At 53.4% G+C, this 17931-nt stretch overlaps 1 protein-coding gene across 1 annotated transcript in view; it reads right to left on the bottom strand.

The window, feature by feature from the left end:
- LOC137306843 (plexin A3-like) overlaps window positions 1-17931 on the bottom strand; it is a gene marked incomplete at its 3' end in the record, with an annotated part of 143370 nt that overhangs the window by 90870 nt on the left and 34569 nt on the right. Inside the window, exons 4-6 of the mRNA XM_067976241.1 lie at window positions 14042-14165; window positions 10926-11079; window positions 10046-10145 (exon numbers count right to left, since the gene is read on the bottom strand). Of these exons, the coding sequence (XP_067832342.1) occupies window positions 10046-10145; window positions 10926-11079; window positions 14042-14165 (378 nt within the window). The remainder of the gene's footprint in view (window positions 1-10045; window positions 10146-10925; window positions 11080-14041; window positions 14166-17931) is intronic.

Here is a 17931-nt window from a genome sequence, read left to right as displayed (position 1 = left end):
TACCAGGCCCGAGGTTGGAGTAGCGTGTGAACCAGGTGCTGGGAAGATGTCATTTCCCGTCTGTCGCATGAAAGAATCAACAGGGTTCAAGCACAGGGCCCAGCCTCTGTGCCAGGACCCGCCATCCATCAACACAGAGCAACAATAAAACAAAAGGGAAATGGTGCACAGATTACTGCAAGAGACAAAAAAACTGCGGCCACTTGACGCACCTGCTGCAGGGAGCTCGGCTCCAATTCAAACTCTCCCACTCCCTTTTCACAGAAGCCTCCCCCTGATTTAGAAGCACTCGGAGAGAGAGGGAGAAGGAGAGGGAGAGAGAGGGAGGAGAGAGAGAGAGGGAGATGAGAGAGAGAGGGAGGAGAGAGAGAGGGAGATGAGAGAGAGAGAGGGAGATGAAAGAGAGAGAGAGGGAGATGAAAGAGGGAGATGAGAGAGAGAGAGGGAGATGAGAGAGAGAGAGGGAGATGAAAGAGAGAGAGGGAGATGAAAGAGAGAGAGAGGGAGGAGAGAGGGAGATGAGAGAGAGAGAGGGAGATGAGAGAGAGAGAGGGAGATGAGAGAGAGAGAGAGGGAGGAAAGAGAGAGGGAGATGAGAGAGAGAGAGGGAGATGAGAGAGAGAGAGAGGGAGGAGAGAGAGAGGGAGATGAGAGAGAGAGAGAGAGGGAGGAGAGAGAGAGGGAGATGAGAGAGAGAGAGGGAGATGAAAGAGAGAGAGAGGAGAGAGAGGGAGACGAAAGAGAGAGGGAGATGAGAGAGAGGGAGATGAGAGAGAGAGAGGGAGATGAAAGAGAGAGAGAGGAGAGAGAGGGAGACGAAAGAGAGAGGGAGATGAGAGAGAGAGGGAGAGGAGAGAGAGAGGGAGAGGAGAGAGAAAGATAAAAGGAGAGAGAGAGGGAGGAAAGGGAGTGAGAGAGGGAGAAGGGACGGAGAGAGGGCAAAGAGACAAAAAGAGGGAGGAGAGAGAGAGGGAGAAGAGAGAAAGATGGAGAAGAGACGGAGAGAGGGAGAAGGGACAGAGAGAGGGAGAAGGGACGGAGAGAGGGAGAAGGGACGGAGAGAGGGAGAAGGGACGGAGAAAGGGAGGAGAGACAGAAAGGGAGAAGGGACGGAGAGAGGGAGAAGAGAAGGAGAGGGAGAAGAGAAGGAGAGGGAGGAGAGACAGAGAGAGGGAGAAGAGAGAGAGAGGGAGAAAGAGAGGGAGGAGAGAGGGAGAAGAGACGGAGAGAGGTAGAAGAGACAGAAAGAGGGAGAAGGGGTGGAAAGAGGGAGAAGGGACGGAGAGAGGTAGAAGGGACGGAAAGAGGGAGAAGGGGTGGAAAGAGGGAGAAGGGACGGAGAGAGGGAGAAGGGACGGAGAGAGGGAGAAGGGACGGAGAGAGGGAGAAGGGACAGAGAGAGGGAGAAGGGACGGAGAGAGGGAGAAGGGACAGAGAGAGGGAGAAGGGACAGAGAGAGGGAGAAGGGACAGAGAGAGGGAGAAGGGACAGAGAGAGGGAGAAGGGACAGAGAGAGGGAGAAGGGACAGAGAGAGGGAGAAGGGACAGAGAGAGGGAGAAGGGACAGAGAGAGGGAGAAGGGACAGAGAGAGGGAGAAGGGACGGAGAGAGGGAGAAGGGACGGAGAGAGGGAGAAGGGACGGAGAGAGGGAGGAGAGACAGAAAGGGAGAAGGGACGGAGAGAGGGAGAAGGGACAGAGAGAGGGAGAAGGGACGGAGAGAGGGAGAAGGGACGGAGAGAGGGAGAAGGGACGGAGAGAGGGAGGAGAGACAGAAAGGGAGAAGGGACGGAGAGAGGGAGAAGAGAAGGAGAGGGAGGAGAGACAGAGAGAGGGAGAAGAGAGAGAGAGAGGGAGAAAGAGAGGGAGGAGAGAGGGAGAAGGGACGGAAAGAGGGAGGAGAGACGCGCAATAAAAAAAATACCAGGGATAAGGGGAAAAAAACGAACTATTTTAAAACAGGGGTAGGGACGAGAGCGGGCGAGGTGGGACAGGCGGGAGGGGCAGAGACAGAAGAGGGGGAGAGAGAACGACAGATAAAGAGGGAGGGGAGCAGGAGAGAGAGGGGAAAAAGAACGAGAGAAATGAAGAGAGAGAACGAGGGGGAGGAAGGGAGAGAATGAGACAGAGAGAGCGAGAAAGATATAAAGAGATTCTATATAGAGAGTCAGAGTTTCGTCTCCTGAAGGTACAGGACAAGCAGCAGTGGGTGTCGGGCCATTGTAGCCCGCCCTTGACAGGGATCAGCGAAGGGGGCACACGCAGCGGAGACGGAAGATGGCATCTACCCACCCCCCCCCCACATCGGGGTGGCATTGCCCCTGAGAGGAGTTAGGCCCTGAATGAAGCCTGGGACCCACAGCTCGAGCGATGCCAAGATACACGGAGGGCTCAATCGAGTGCACAAAGCACAAGAGGAAACAGATGCCGCCTGATTAAACAACACACGCCGGGCATCGACAGGACTGCACTTGTACACTGCACATTCGGGCAGCAGCTGGTGTCCCACAACGCAGGCCCGGAAACTTTCGAGTTGCTCGTGCCCAAACTCTTCTCCCCACCTCACACTGGGGGAGGAGCAGAACCCCGGATTCCCCCCGCCACCTCCTCCCCACGTCCAGGAGGACGTTTTTGCGACGACCGCCCCCACCCCCGCTGGAAAGTGTGCGGTTGCCAGGTGGGATTAGGCTAGAGGTGATGCCCCCCTTGGTCAAACAGCCTGGAAAAATGGAGGTGGTACTGATCGGATGCCAGTGTTTATAGTGGCTGCAAGATACAGAGAGTTCACTTGTTCAGGAGAGGAGGGGAGAAACATTGTGCACAACTATCTGAACCCCTCGATTAGATTCCAGTCTGTAACTCACTCCCGGGTATCTGTTATTCTATATATAAACCCCCCCGAACCCCTCGATTAGATTCCAGTCTGTAACTCACTCCCGGGTATCTGTTATTCTATATATAAACCCCGCCGAACCCCTCGATTAGATTCCAGTCTGTAACTCACTCCCGGGTATCTGTTATTCTATATATAAACCCCCCGAACCCCTCGATTAGATTCCAGTCTGTAACTCACTCCCGGGTATCTGTTATTCTATATATAAACCCCCCCGAACCCCTCGATTAGATTCCAGTCTGTAACTCACTCCCGGGTATCTGTTATTCTATATATAAACCCCCCCGAACCCCTCGATTAGATTCCAGTCTGTAACTCACTCCCGGGTATCTGTTATTCTATATATAAACCCCCCCCCGAACCCCTCGATTAGATTCCAGCCTGTAACTCACTCCCGGGTATCTGTTATTCTATATATAAACCCCCCCCCGAACCCCTCGATTAGATTCCAGCCTGTAACTCACTCCCGGGTATCTGTTATTCTATATATAAACCCCACCGAACCCCTCGATTAGATTCCAGTCTGTAACTCACTCCCGGGTATCTGTTATTCTGTATATAAACCCCCCGAACCCCTCGATTAGATTCCAGCCTGTAACTCACTCCCGGGTATCTGTTATTCTATATATAAACCCCCCCGAACCCCTCGATTAGATTCCAGCCTGTAACTCACTCCCGGGTATCTGTTATTCTATATATAAACCCCCCCGAACCCCTCGATTAGATTCCAGTCTGTAACTCACTCCCGGGTATCTGTTATTCTATATATAAACCCCCCGAACCCCTCGATTAGATTCCAGTCTGTAACTCACTCCTGGGTATCTGTTATTCTATATATAAACCTCCCCGAACCCCTCGATTAGATTCCAGTCTGTAACTAACTCCCGGGTATCTGTTATTCTTTCTATAAACCCCCCCGAACCCCTCGATTAGATTCCAGTCTGTAACTCACTCCCGGGTATCTGTTATTCTATATATAAACCCCCCCGAACCCCTCGATTAGATTCCAGTCTGTAACTCACTCCCGGGTATCTGTTATTCTATATATAAACCCCCCCGAACCCCTCGATTAGATTCCAGCCTGTAACTCACTCCCGGGTATCTGTTATTCTATATATAAACCCCCCCGAACCCCTCGATTAGATTCCAGCCTGTAACTCACTCCCGGGTATCTGTTATTCTATATATAAACCCCCCTGAACCCCTCGATTAGATTCCAGTCTGTAACTCACTCCCGGGTATCTGTTATTCTATATATAAACCCCCCCGAACCCCTCGATTAGATTCCAGCCTGTAACTCACTCCCGGGTATCTGTTATTCTATATATAAACCCCCCGAACCCCTCGATTAGATTCCAGCCTGTAACTCACTCCCGGGTATCTGTTATTCTATATATAAACCCCCCCGAACCCCTCGATTAGATTCCAGTCTGTAACTCACTCCCGGGTATCTGTTATTCGAAATATAAACCCCCCCGAACCCCTCGATTAGATTCCAGTCTGTAACTCACTCCCGGGTATCTGTTATTCTATATATAAACCTCCGAACCCCTCGATTGGATTGTAACCTGGGGCAAGAGGTGAAAAGGTAAACTGGTCTCCGGTGCCTAAAAATCTCGGCAGCACAGCTGGGAACCAAAATAGAACACAATAGGAGGTCGAAGGTTGAATAATAGCCTGCACTTTAGGCCTGAGGATAAACAGATGCTTGAAAGGGAAAGGAGGTATCGAGGAAGGACTCCTTATAGGGAGTGGTGCTGCATCACTCCATACTGAAATGACTCTACTTGAACTGTTGGGGGAAGGGGTCGAGTCAGGCCTCTGTCCAACCCCACAGCTTATTCTCAGGCTCGATTCCCATCGCTCCGCCATTGGCGGCTGGGCCCTAAGCTCTGGAATTCCCTCCCTAAACCTCTCCGACTCTCTCTCCTCCTTTGAGACGCTCCTTAAAACCGACCTCTTTGGCCGAGCTTTTGGTCGCCTGTCCGAATATCTCCGTGTGTGGCTCGGTGTCAAATTCTGTCTGATTTACGCTCCTGGGAAGGTCCTTGGGCGGCGGGGGGGGGGGGGGGGCGTTTTACCGCGTTAAAGGCGCTGGATAAATGCAAGATGTCGTTAGGCCACTCCAGGTAAGGTTCCACGTTGGCAACGGGAAGGAGATGAGGCCAGGCGGGACTCCCTCGCGATAATCACATGTATATGGCGCTGCGATGTGGGCCGCTAGACAAGCTCCGCTACCTCACTCGAGTGGCCCCGCCCCGCGCGTGGGCCCAGTGTCGTCCGGCTATTCGACTATAGTGTGCATCGCGGCCAATATCGCTCTCACCTGAGGTCTATAAAAAAAATGACACACACACACACACACACACACACACACACACTTTTCCCCAGGGTCAGGGGCACTCCCCACCAATTTGGCAGGGGTTAGATCATCGAACACAGACCTGGCCTATATATTTCTTCCAGCACAAAAAGAGTCCCTTCGAACGAGAAACTGTTTTTAAAATGATGCCCCTCCCCTGGCCTCCCCTTCTCACAAAACGTTTGACCTACGCTCCGAACCCGAACGATTAATTAATTAAACCCCCCCAAAAAAAAACACATTTAAACATAAAAGGCAAATTTCCCTCAGGGTCTGTAAGTGGGGGGGGCGGTGGGGCGGTGGGGAGGGAGTCACTGAGTGGGTAATTCCGCCCCTTTTCTCTGCCCACCTGCCCCAAACACCTCCCCACAAGATCGCAGTGAGCTCCAGAGGAAATGGCGGGGCCTTGGGGTGATTTCCAGAGGACACGGAGGATTCCGGGAACGCTTCCAAATGGCGGGATTTGACATTTGCCCAATTCTCGGACAACAATCTACTTCCCAATCATTTGCACTGAAGCATAATAGCAGTGGAGAAACGCAGGAAACCGAGAAGCCAAGTGTGTTTTGTTCAGCTTTGTAGGCCTTTGGTCTCGTTCCCGTGGCAACGGACAAGTCAGCCGCTACAGCGCTGGTGCAGTGCTAAATATCACGGATTGAATTGTCAGATTTGTGTGTGTGTCTCTCTCTTCTTTCTCTCTCTCGCGGAGGGGGGGGGGGGTGGGCGAGCGAAAATGAATTGATTCTGCACCTCGCGGGAAATCAGAAAAAGGAAACAGATTTCCCCTTGCTCCTCGTTCCCTGCGCGACGCCAAGATTTAAGGGAGCACTTTGTCAATCCGTACAGCCTTCGCGCCTGTCTCTCTCTCTGAGGTTCCTCTGGCCCCCTTCTACCCTCCAAATCCCCCTGCCCCATCCATTCCTCGACAGCAACCTGCATTTATATAGCGCCTTTAATGCAGCAAAACGCCACCCCCCACCCCCCCCAGGCCCTCAAAACCAGACAAAATTTGACACCGAGCCACGTAAGGAGATATTAGGACAGGTGACCAAAAGCTTGGTCAGAGAGGGAGGTTTTAAGGAGCGTCTTAAAAGGAGGAGAGGTTTCGAGAGGGGATTCCAGAGTGTGGGGCCTAGGCAGCTGACGGCACGGCCGCCAACGGTAGGCCGATTAAAATCCGGGACGCGCAAGAGGCCAGAATCGGAGGAGCGCAGAGATCTCGGAGGGTTGGAGATGGGGGGGGGAGAGGAGGGATTTGAACAGGAGGATGAGAATTTAAAAGCCGAGGCGTTGCCAGACCTGGAGCCAATGTAGGTCAGCGAGCACAGCGGGGGGTGATCTCCCTCCTCCCTACGTCCTCGCTGTGTTGAAATCGGGATCCGTCGCACCGTCCGAAACTTTGCGACAAACTGTGGAACACGAGAATATAAGGAACAGGGAGAGGCCATTCGGCAACCTCGGGCCTGCTCCGCCATTCAATCAGATCACGGCTGATCTGTACCTCAACCCCCATCGACCCGCCTTTGTTCCCTCAATACCTTTACCCGTCAAAAAGCTAGCCATCTTAGTCTTGAAAGCTCCAAATGGGGGACCCCTCCCCTCCGTCTCAACCCTCCCTCCAAAATCGCCAGGCTTTGCAAACTCAGGATTTATCTTCCGTCTGCTGCGAGCTTTTCCAAGCTTGGTTTCGAACTGAAGGGAGAGGCAAGTTCAGAGCAGGGCTGATCGGGGTGGCAATGATCAGAGAGAAGGGGACACAGAGAGGGGAGAGGGGAGGGGGAGGTGGGGCACGATGGGGAGGGGGCAGGGTTTGGAGGCTAGAGGCGAGAGAGCAATGTGAAGATACAATTCCTCACTCCAGTCTCGGTCGTGCAATAAAATGGTGGACAGTGTATTAAACGTTTGCCCACTGGATATCGGGCGAGGCTGGATTGATAGAGAGCGAGAGAGAAAGAGAGAGAGAGAGAGAGAAAGAGAGACAGAGAAGGAGAAACAGAGACACAGAGAGAGAGTCAGAGACAGAGAGAGAGAGAGAGAGAGAGAGAGAGGGACAGACACAGAGAGAGCGAAAGAGAGAGAGAGTCACAGAGAGAGAGAGACAGAAGGAGAAACAGAGGCAGAGAGAGAGAGAGAGACAGAGAGAGAGATAGAGAGAGACAGAGGAGAAACAGAGAGAGAGGAGAAACAGACACAGTGAGAGAGAGAGAGACAGAGACAGAGACAGAGAGAGAGTGAGACAGAGTCAGAGACACAGAGAGAGAAAGGGAGAGGCAGAGACAGAGAGAGAGAGAGAGACAGAGCCACAGAGACAGACAGACAGAGAGAGGGTGCGAGATGGAGAGACAGATACAGACACAGAGAGAGAGACAGGCAGACAGACAGAGAGAGGGTGCAAGATAAAGAGAGAGAGAGAGAGAGAGAGAGAGACACAGAGAGAGAGAGACAGAGAGAAGGAGACACAGAGAGAGAGAGACAGAGAGAGAGAGACAGAGAGAGAGAGAGTGAGACAGAGCGAGAGAGAGAGTGAGACAGAGCGAGAGAGAGAGTGAGACAGAGCGAGAGAGAGAGTGAGACAGAGCGAGAGAGAGAGTGAGACAGAGCGAGAGAGATAGATAGATAGACAGAAAGAGAGAAAGGAAAGGGAGTCCTCTGAACAACATCGACTCCCAGCAGACTTCCATTCCCTTTTGACTTTCTTGGTAACTTCTCGTCTATTCGAGTTCCCAGCGAGTGTGTAAATAGCTCATTACAGGCTGCAGGCAGGTGTGAGCTTCAATCACCCACCTGCGTCCTGTTACTCTGCAAGAAGAGATTTATTTGCGTGCTTTGATTTTTATTCTCTCCTCTCTCCATTTTCTGCTCTGCTCTCCTGGAGGAGCTCGGCCCTCTGAGAGGGGCACGGGTTCCAGGGAGAGGGAAAGGGACACCTCGCGAAAAGCGATCACTCTCCCTCGCGCCAGCCAACGCCCACAGGATTTTAACCATCTCTGCACGGCCCCTGCCCCCCGCCTCCTTCCCCAGCCCACTCAAGCCAACAGTCGAAACAACCTGAGCCCCATTACCAGCTGGCAGCTATGCCCAACCCTGGAAGGTGCACGCATTGGCCATTGGATGGTTTGGGGCCACGGTTGTGATGCACCCCATGGTCAAAATGCCCCCCTGACAATCAGGGGGGCGAGAATGCACATGTGCGGGGGACGCAAGACAGGAGGTCACGTATCGGTGGCTGGAAGGGCATGCTGATGGGATGAGATGAAGTAGGGAGGGAAGGGGCTCGTGTGGAGCATAAACACCGGCAGGGACCAGTTGGGCCGAATGGCCTGTTTCTGTGCTGTACCTGCCCTGGGAGTGTTTGACGGGGACAGTGTAGAGGGAGCTTTACTCTGTATCTAACCCTGTACCTGCCCTGGGAGTGTTTGACGGGACAGTGTAGAGGGAGCTTTACTCTGTATCTAACCCTGTACCTGCCCTGGGAGTGTTTGACGGGACAGTGTAGAGGGAGCTTTACTCTGTATCTAACCCTGTACCTGCTCTGGGAGTGTTTGATGGGACAGTGTAGAGGGAGCTTTACTCTGTATCCAACCCTGTACCTGCTCTGGGAGTGTTTGATGGGACAGTGTAGAGGGAGCTTTACTCTGTATCTAACCCTGTACCTGCTCTGGGAGTGTTTGACGGGACAGTGTAGAGGGAGCTTTACTCTGTATCTAACCCTGTACCTGCCCTGGGAGTGTTTGATGGGACAGTGCAGAGGGAGCTTTACTCTGTATCTAACCCTGTACCTGCCCTGGGAGTGTTTGATGGGACAGTGTAGAGGGAGCTTTACTCTGTATCCAACCCTGTACCTGCTCTGGGAGTGTTTGATGGGACAGTGTAGAGGGAGCTTTACTCTGTATCTAACCCTGTACCTGCCCTGGGAGTGTTTGACGGGACAGTGTAGAGGGAGCTTTACTCTGTATCTAACCCTGTACCTGCCCTGGGAGTGTTTGACGGGACAGTGTAGAGGGAGCTTTACTCTGTATCTAACCCTGTACCTGCCCTGAGAGTGTTTGATGGGACAGTGTAGAGGGAGCTTTACTCTGTATCTAACCCTGTACCTGCCCTGGGAGTGTTTGATGGGACAGTGTAGAGGGAGCTTTACTCTGTATCTAACCCTGTACCTGCTCTGGGAGTGTTTGATGGGACAGTGTAGAGGGAGCTTTACTCTGTATCTAACCCTGTACCTGCTCTGGGAGTGTTTGACGGGACAGTGTAGAGGGAGCTTTACTCTGTATCTAACCCTGTACCTGCCCTGGGAGTGTTTGATGGGACAGTGTAGAGGGAGCTTTACTCTGTATCTAACCCTGTACCTGCCCTGGGAGTGTTTGATGGGACAGTGTAGAGGGAGCTTTACTCTGTATCTAACCCTGTACCTGCTCTGGGAGTGTTTGACGGGACAGTGTAGAGGGAGCTTTACTCTGTATCTAACCCTGTACCTGCCCTGGGAGTGTTTGATGGGACAGTGTAGAGGGAGCTTTACTCTGTATCTAACCCTGTACCTGCCCTGGGAGTGTTTGATGGGACAGTGTAGAGGGAGCTTTACTCTGTATCTAACCCTGCACCTGCCCTGGGAGTGTTTGACGGGACAGTGTAGAGGGAGCTTTACTCTGTATCTAACCCTGTACCTGCCCTGGGAGTGTTTGATGGGACAGTGTAGAGGGAGCTTTACTCTGTATCTAACCCTGTACCTGCCCTGGGAGTGTTTGATGGGACAGTGTCGAGGAACACCCAGAAGCCAATCGAGGAGTTACTTACGACTGATGGACACTGCAGTTGTAGAAGACAAAATACGTCACCGCAAATAGCTTGCCCGTCTCCTTCGATTTAAGGTGCAGCTTGATGATACGCTTGTCGCCTACGAGACAACATAATTGAACACTCGTCAACCTCCCGTTGGCATTGCTCACGGATGAAACACTTGGGTCTTTTGGCTGTGTTTGTTGTAACGAGCTGGGAGCGATTACAGCGCCACCTCTGGAGCACGCACGAACAGCAGGCCATTGCTTTCAATGGGCTCAGGGCCGTGACACGGTCGCCAAATCAAGCCTTTTTAAAGACCTCCCCTGGCATTGCTCCCAGATAGTGCGGATGAAGCAAATTTCTGCGTTAACCCGACATAAAACCCTTTCACATCCTCAGGACGACCCACGGTGCTTCACAACCAATGGAAGTACTTTTGAAGTGCAGCCACTGTTGTAATGTGGCAGCCAAATTGCGCACAGCAAGATCCCACAAACAGCAATGTGATAAATGACCAGATCATCTATGGTGTTGGTTGAGGGATAAATATCGGCCCCAGGACCCCGGGGAGAACTCCCCTCCCCCCTGCTCTTCTTCCAATAGCGGCCGTGGGGTCCTTTACGTCCCACCTGAGAGGGCAGACGGGGGCCTCGGTTTAACGTCTCATCCCGAAAGACGGCCCCTCCGACAGTGCGGCGCTCCCTCGGTACCGGCATCGGTGGGAGTGTCGGGCCTGGATTATGGGGCTGGAGTCTCTGGAGTGGGGGCTCGAACCAAGGACCAGCAAACACTTTCAGGTGAAGCTTAATCCATCAGAAATTTAAGATACAAGCCCGGTCTCACCGATCACCTGTTGTGGCACTAAGGGGACTCGATAAACGGTTTCTGTCCTTACCGTATCCATTAGTTATGGACGGAATCTCTTTCAGGGACGGAGAAACACAATGGATTTCACCTGTCACAATCACTGCCTCGCTTTCTGAGATGTCCTCAAAAGAACAAGTGACACCTCCCGAAAGATCTGGAACGTTCCTGGCTCGCAGCGTCAACTGCAAGAGAAATCATTTCCCCTTATTATCACAGCAGGAAAACCATTCGCAATGATATACCCCACACCCCCTCACTGTAACACTCTGATATATCCCACACCCCTCACTGTAACACTCTGATATACCCCACACCCCTCACTGTAACACTCTGATATATCCCACACCCCTCACTGTAACACTCTGATATACCCCACACCCCTCACTGTAACACTCTGATATATCCCACACCCCTCACTGTAACACTCTGATATATCCCACACCCCTCATTGTAACACTCTGATATACCCCACACCCCTCACTGTAACACTCTGATATACCCCACACCCCTCACTGTAACACTCTGATATACCCCACACCCCTCACTGTAACACTCTGATATATCCCACACCCCTCACTGTAACACTCTGATATATCCCACACCCCTCACTGTAACACTCTGATATATCCCACACCCCTCACTGTAACACTCTGATATACCCCACACCCCTCACTGTAACACTCTGATATACCCCACACCCCTCACTGTAACACTCTGATATACCCCACACCCCTCACTGTAACACACTGATATACCCCACACCTCTCACTGTAACACTCTGATATACACCACACCCCTCACTGTAACACTCTGATATACCCCACACCCCTCACTGTAACACACTGATATACCCCACACCTCTCACTGTAACACTCTGATATACCCCACACCCCTCACTGTAACACACTGATATACCCCACACCTCTCACTGTAACACTCTGATATACCCCACACCCCTCACTGTAACACACTGATATACCCCACACCTCTCACTGTAACACTCTGATATACCCCACACCCATCACTGTAACACTCTGATATACCCCACACCCCTCACTGTAACACTCTGATATATCCCACACCCCTCACTGTAACACTCTGATATACCCCACACCCCTCACTGTAACACTCTGATATATCCCACACCCCCTCACTGTAACACTCTGATATACCCCACACCCCTCACTGTAACACGCTGATATACCCCACACCCCTCACTGTAACACCCTGATATACCCCACACCCCTCACTGTAACACTCTGATATACCCCACACCCCTTACCGTAACACTGATATACCCCACACCCCTCACTGTAACACTCTGATATACCCCACACCCCTCACTGTAACACTCTGATATACCCCACACCCCTCACTGTAACACTCTGATATACACCACACCCCTCACTGTAACACTCTGATATACCCCACACCCCTCACTGTAACACACTGATATACCCCACACCTCTCACTGTAACACTCTGATATACCCCACACCCCTCACTGTAACACACTGATATACCCCACACCTCTCACTGTAACACTCTGATATACCCCACACCCCTCACTGTAACACTCTGATATACCCCACACCCCTCACTGTAACACACTGATATACCCCACACCTCTCACTGTAACACTCTGATATACCCCACACCCATCACTGTAACACTCTGATATACCCCACACCCCTCACTGTAACACTCTGATATATCCCACACCCCTCACTGTAACACTCTGATATACCCCACACCCCTCACTGTAACACTCTGATATATCCCACACCCCCTCACTGTAACACTCTGATATACCCCACACCCCTCACTGTAACACGCTGATATACCCCACACCCCTCACTGTAACACCCTGATATACCCCACACCCCTCACTGTAACACTCTGATATACCCCACACCCCTTACCGTAACACTGATATACCCCACACCCCTCACTGTAACACTCTGATATACCCCACACCCCTCACTGTAACACTGATATACCCCACACCCCTCACTGTAACACTCTGATATACACCACACCCCTCACAGTAACACTCTGATATATCCCACACCCCTCACTGTAACACTCTGATATACCCCACACCCCTCACTGTAACACTCTGATATACCCCACACCCCTCACTGTAACACTCTGATATACACCACACCCCTCACTGTAACACTCTGATATACCCCACATCCCTCACTGTAACACTCTGATATACACCACACCCCTCACTCTGACACCTTGATATACCCCTCACCCCTCATTCGACCAGGGGGGCGTCACAGTGGAGACTGATCCTGTCCTCACTTGATGTCGAAGTATGGACGCTGACCAAAGGGGAGCCATTGGATTGCTACCAGGAGCGGGAACCACCCCCCCAACCCGGCTAACATTCTCCCCCACCTAGCCTAGGGGTGTTGAGGCCCATGGCCACTTGCCCCCGGCTGAAGTGAAGCTCACTCAGCGCCGGACTGGGAGGTCGGAAGACGGCAAACCCCTTCCCCGTGGTCCGTAATGGCTCAGTACCGCAGTACTCATCGACTTGGATCGACCGTGATTCCCCCCATAGTCGAATGACTGCCAACATTCATCAGCTAGGATCAACTGTCGATGGAATCGGGGGAATGGGACTAACTGGATTGCTCTTACAAAGAGCTGGCACGGGCTCCAAGGGGCCGAATGGCCTCCTTCTGCGCTGTAACTGTTCTATGATTCTATGAACTGTGATGTCCCCCATAGTCGAATTACTGCCAAGATTTCTACTCGGATCAACTGTGATGCCCCCCATAGTCGAATAACTGCCAAGATTCTGACTCGAATGACGACTCCCATAGTCGAATAACCACCAACACCGGTCGGCTAGGATCATCAGTGACGCCCCACATAGTCGAATAACTGCCAGCACTCCGGCTTGGGTCAACTGTGACGCCTCCCAAAGTCGAATAACTGCCAACACTCCGACTAGGGTCAACTGTGACGCCTCCCATAGTGGAATAACTGCCAACACTCATTGACTAGGATCAAGTGTGATGCCCCCACACCCCGTGGTACCCCGTCGCGAGGCCTCATCTACCCAGCAGGTCCCGCTGTCGTAATGTCGAAGGGGGTGGGAGGCGGGGCGAGAGACACGGATACTGACCGGAACGTCAGGCATCATCACCGAGAGGTTGTTGGGGCGGACGCTCAACTGGACGCAGCGGCTGGACTCGGTGGTGAAACGCTGCGGCTCGCTGGCACGGTCACACTGGCTCCGCTGGGTGCACCTACCGGGGCGGGGGGAGGAGGTGGACAAACACGAGAAATGTTAACACAACAGCACAGTTCGATTCAATTATTTACACAGGGCCAAAGTTAGTAGAACAAGTACTTGTATGTAATCAGGCAGTGTCACACACAGGGCGCCAGACACAGGGCGCCAGACACAGGGCGCCAGACACAGGGCGCCAGACACAGGGCGCCAGACACAGGGCGCCAGACACAGGGCGCCAGACACAGGGCGCCAGACACAGGGCGCCAGACACAGGGCGCCAGACACAGGGCGCCAGACACAGGGCGCCAGACACAGGGCGCCAGACACAGGGCGCCAGACACAGGGCGCCAGACACAGGGCGCCAGACACAGGGCGCCAGACACAGGGCGCCAGACACAGGGCGCCAGACACAGGGCGCCAGACACAGGGCGCCAGACACAGGGCGCCAGACACAGGGCGCCAGACACAGGGCGCCAGACACAGGGCGCCAGACACAGGGCGCCAGACACAGGGCGCCAGACACAGGGCGCCAGACACAGGGCGCCAGACACAGGGCGCCAGACACAGGGCGCCAGACACAGGGCGCCAGACACAGGGCGCCAGACACAGGGCACCAGACACAGGGCACCAGACACAGGGCACCAGACACAGGGCACCAGACACAGGGCACCAGACACAGGGCACCAGACACAGGGCACCAGAGCGCCAGACACAGGGCACCAGACACAGGGCGTCAGACATAGAGCGCCAGACACAGGGCGCCAGACACAGGGCACCAGACACAGGGCACCAGACACAGGGCACCAGACACAGGGCGCCAGGGCACCAGACACAGAGCGCCAGAGCGCCAGACACAGGGCACCAGACACAGGGCACCAGACACAGGGCACCAGACACAGGGCACCAGACACAGGGCACCAGACACAGGGCACCAGACACAGAGAGCCAGATACAGACAGAGTGCCAGACAGCTCCGATTAAAAACAGCCGGCACAGGCATGACGGGCCGAACGGCCTCCTTCTGCGCTGCGATTGGGGAAGCAGCCGAGGGGTTAAACCCGCCCGCCCCCCCACCCCTCCCTGCCGCGATTTAAACCGAGCCCGGCCAACATTCTCCACGCCGAGTGCTGGATTGAGAAGTCACTCACTCATCGGGCTGGGAGCCGTTCATCAGCCCCCCTGCAGGGCTTGTCACAAGCCCCTGACATCTCTGTAATATTTACAGCCGGGCTCAGACTGAATTAAAAAAACAAACCAGCCGTCCAGTCGCAGCGAACCCCGCCTGACGCACAAGACAAATGGTCAATAATTTTCCTCCCCCCCCCGAACCCATTGGTCACGGTGATGGTGAGGGAGAGGCAGTGCTGTAACTCGAGGGCTGGTTCATCAACAATATAAACACTGTTGTGACTGGAGCTGTCCCCGGTGAATTAACCCATCGGAGAGGTTCGCGGGAAGGTTGGGGGAAGATGAGGGAGCTCGTCTCGACTTGTATTTTTGCTCTCCCCGACCTCCCCACCCCTTCGACAGCAACAGAAATTCCTTCTGAGCCAAACGACTGACCTGCGTAATGGACTGGGTCACCGGGCCGCAATCTATCAGAGCTGCACTCGTACGCCCTTCGAGTAAATAATTTAAAACGCGTATTTACCGGAGTTGGGTGGGATCGGGACAGTGGGAGGGCCGTTCAGCCCCTCGGGCCTGCTCTGCCATTCAATTAGATCACGGCCTCACTCCATTTTCCCGTCTTCGTTCCACGTCCCTCGACACCCAACAAAAATCTATCCAACCCAGTCTTGGAAGCTCCAACCCACCCCCAGCGCCCAACAGCCTTTTCTGGGGGGGAGGGAGTTCCAGATTTGCCCCCCCCCCCCCCCCCACTTTGTGTGAGGAAATGCTTCCCGACATCACCCCTGGCTCTAATTTTAAGGTTCTGCCCCCCCTTGTTCTGGACTCCCCCCACCGGAGGAAATAGTTTCTCTCTCTCTCTCGACCCTATCGAATCCTTTAATCATCTTAAACCCCTCGATTAGATCATCCCTTAATCTTTTACACTCGAGGGAATACAAGACTAGTCTGTGCAACCTGTCCTCGTAATTTAACCCCTTCAGCCCCGGTGTCGTTCTGGTGAATCTGCCCTGCACCCCCCCTCCAAGGCTAATATCCCCTGCCTGAGGTGCGGTGCCCAGGACTGAACGCAGTGTCTCCAGATGATCAAGGCTCTGTCCAACTCTACGGCAGGGTCTCTCACTGCAGCTGGTCTCTCAGTAAAGCAAGAGAGGTATCATTTATTACTGGTCTGTCTAAAGATACCTGGACGCAGGTGCGATGAAAAGTCATTGGTATGAGCCATAACTCTGTCTCGCTCACCGGAGATGCTGTCTGACCTGCTGAATGCCTCACGGCATTTTCCGTGTCTATATCTAGGTCATCGGGTAGTCCCCTCGATTCAAAATCCTTTCTTTGCATTAAAAAATAATTCGAGCAGCGTCAAAGTGGGGAGTCAGTGCTCGGAAAAATTCAGGTTATCAGGTAATTCAAATTAAGACAGAAGCAACTTGCCTTTCTCCGGCCCCTTTCACCACCTCAGGACGTCCCAAAGCGTTTCACAGCCAATGAAATACTTTTTTTTTGAAGTGCGCTCACTGTTGTGATGTGGGAAACGCAGCAGCCAATTTGCGCACAGCAAGATCCCACAAACAGCAACGTGATAAATGACCAGATCATCTGTTTTTTTTTTAAGTGGTGTTGGTTGAGGGGTTAATGTCGGCCCCAGGGCACCCTCCCCCTGCCCTTCTTCTGATAGCGGCCGTGGGATCTTTTACACCCACCCGAGAGGGGGCAGACGAGGGGGGGGGCCTCAGTTTGACGTCTCATCCTGAAAGACGGCCCCTCCGACGGTGCGGCGCTCCCTCAGTACCGGCATCGGGCGGGGGAGGGGGGAGTGTCGGGCCTGGATTACGGGGCTGGGGTCTCTGGAGTGAGGGCTCGAACTCAGGGCCTTCAGACTGAAAGGAGAGAGGGAGACCCCACGAAGCCACAGAAGGCTGTAGAGTTACCAGTCTCGAGTGCGGTGAGCCTTCTGGCCGTCACGTCCCGCCTCATGCCACTTTGTAAAGAGATCGTTTTCTGCCTCAGTTCCGCCGCAGCACAAAATTTACAGCTGCACACACGCCAAAAAACAAACTCAGACTAGAGGCTTTTCCCCTTGGAGCAGAGGCTAAGGGGAGATTGACCAGAACGGTTCCAGGGATGAGGGGCTTCGGTTAACGTGGAGAGACCGGAGAGAGTGGGGTTGTTCTCCTCGGAGCAGAGAAGGTTAAGGGGAGATTTAATCGAGGCGTTCAAAATTATGAGGTGTTTTGATCGAGTAAATCCGTTCCCAGTGGGCAGGAGGGTCGGTGACCAGAGGACGCACAGATTTAAGATAATCGGGAAAAGAACCAGAGGGGGGGAGACGAGGAATGTTTTTTTGACGCAGCGAGTTGTTCTGATCTGGAATTCGCTGCCTGAAAGGGCGGTGGAAGCAGATTCAATAATAACTTTCGAAAGGGGAATCGGATGTAGACTTGAAGGGGAGAAAATCGCAGGGCTACGGGGGGGGTGGGGGGGGAAAGAGCAGGGGGGAGTGTGGGACTAATTGGACAGCTCTTTCAAAGGGCCAGCACGGGCCCGATGGGCCGAACGGCCGCCTTCGGCGCTGTACGATTCCACGGACCGGACGAGCGTTGGGGAGAGAGAGGCGCAGGCGATGCCCGCTCATTTTCCTCTTGACCTCG

The sequence above is a fragment of the Heptranchias perlo genome, chromosome 45, assembly GCF_035084215.1.
Source record: "Heptranchias perlo isolate sHepPer1 chromosome 45, sHepPer1.hap1, whole genome shotgun sequence".
In the NCBI taxonomy this organism is placed as follows: Eukaryota; Metazoa; Chordata; class Chondrichthyes; order Hexanchiformes; family Hexanchidae; genus Heptranchias; species Heptranchias perlo.
This window is presented reverse-complemented; position numbering and strand designations above follow the sequence as displayed.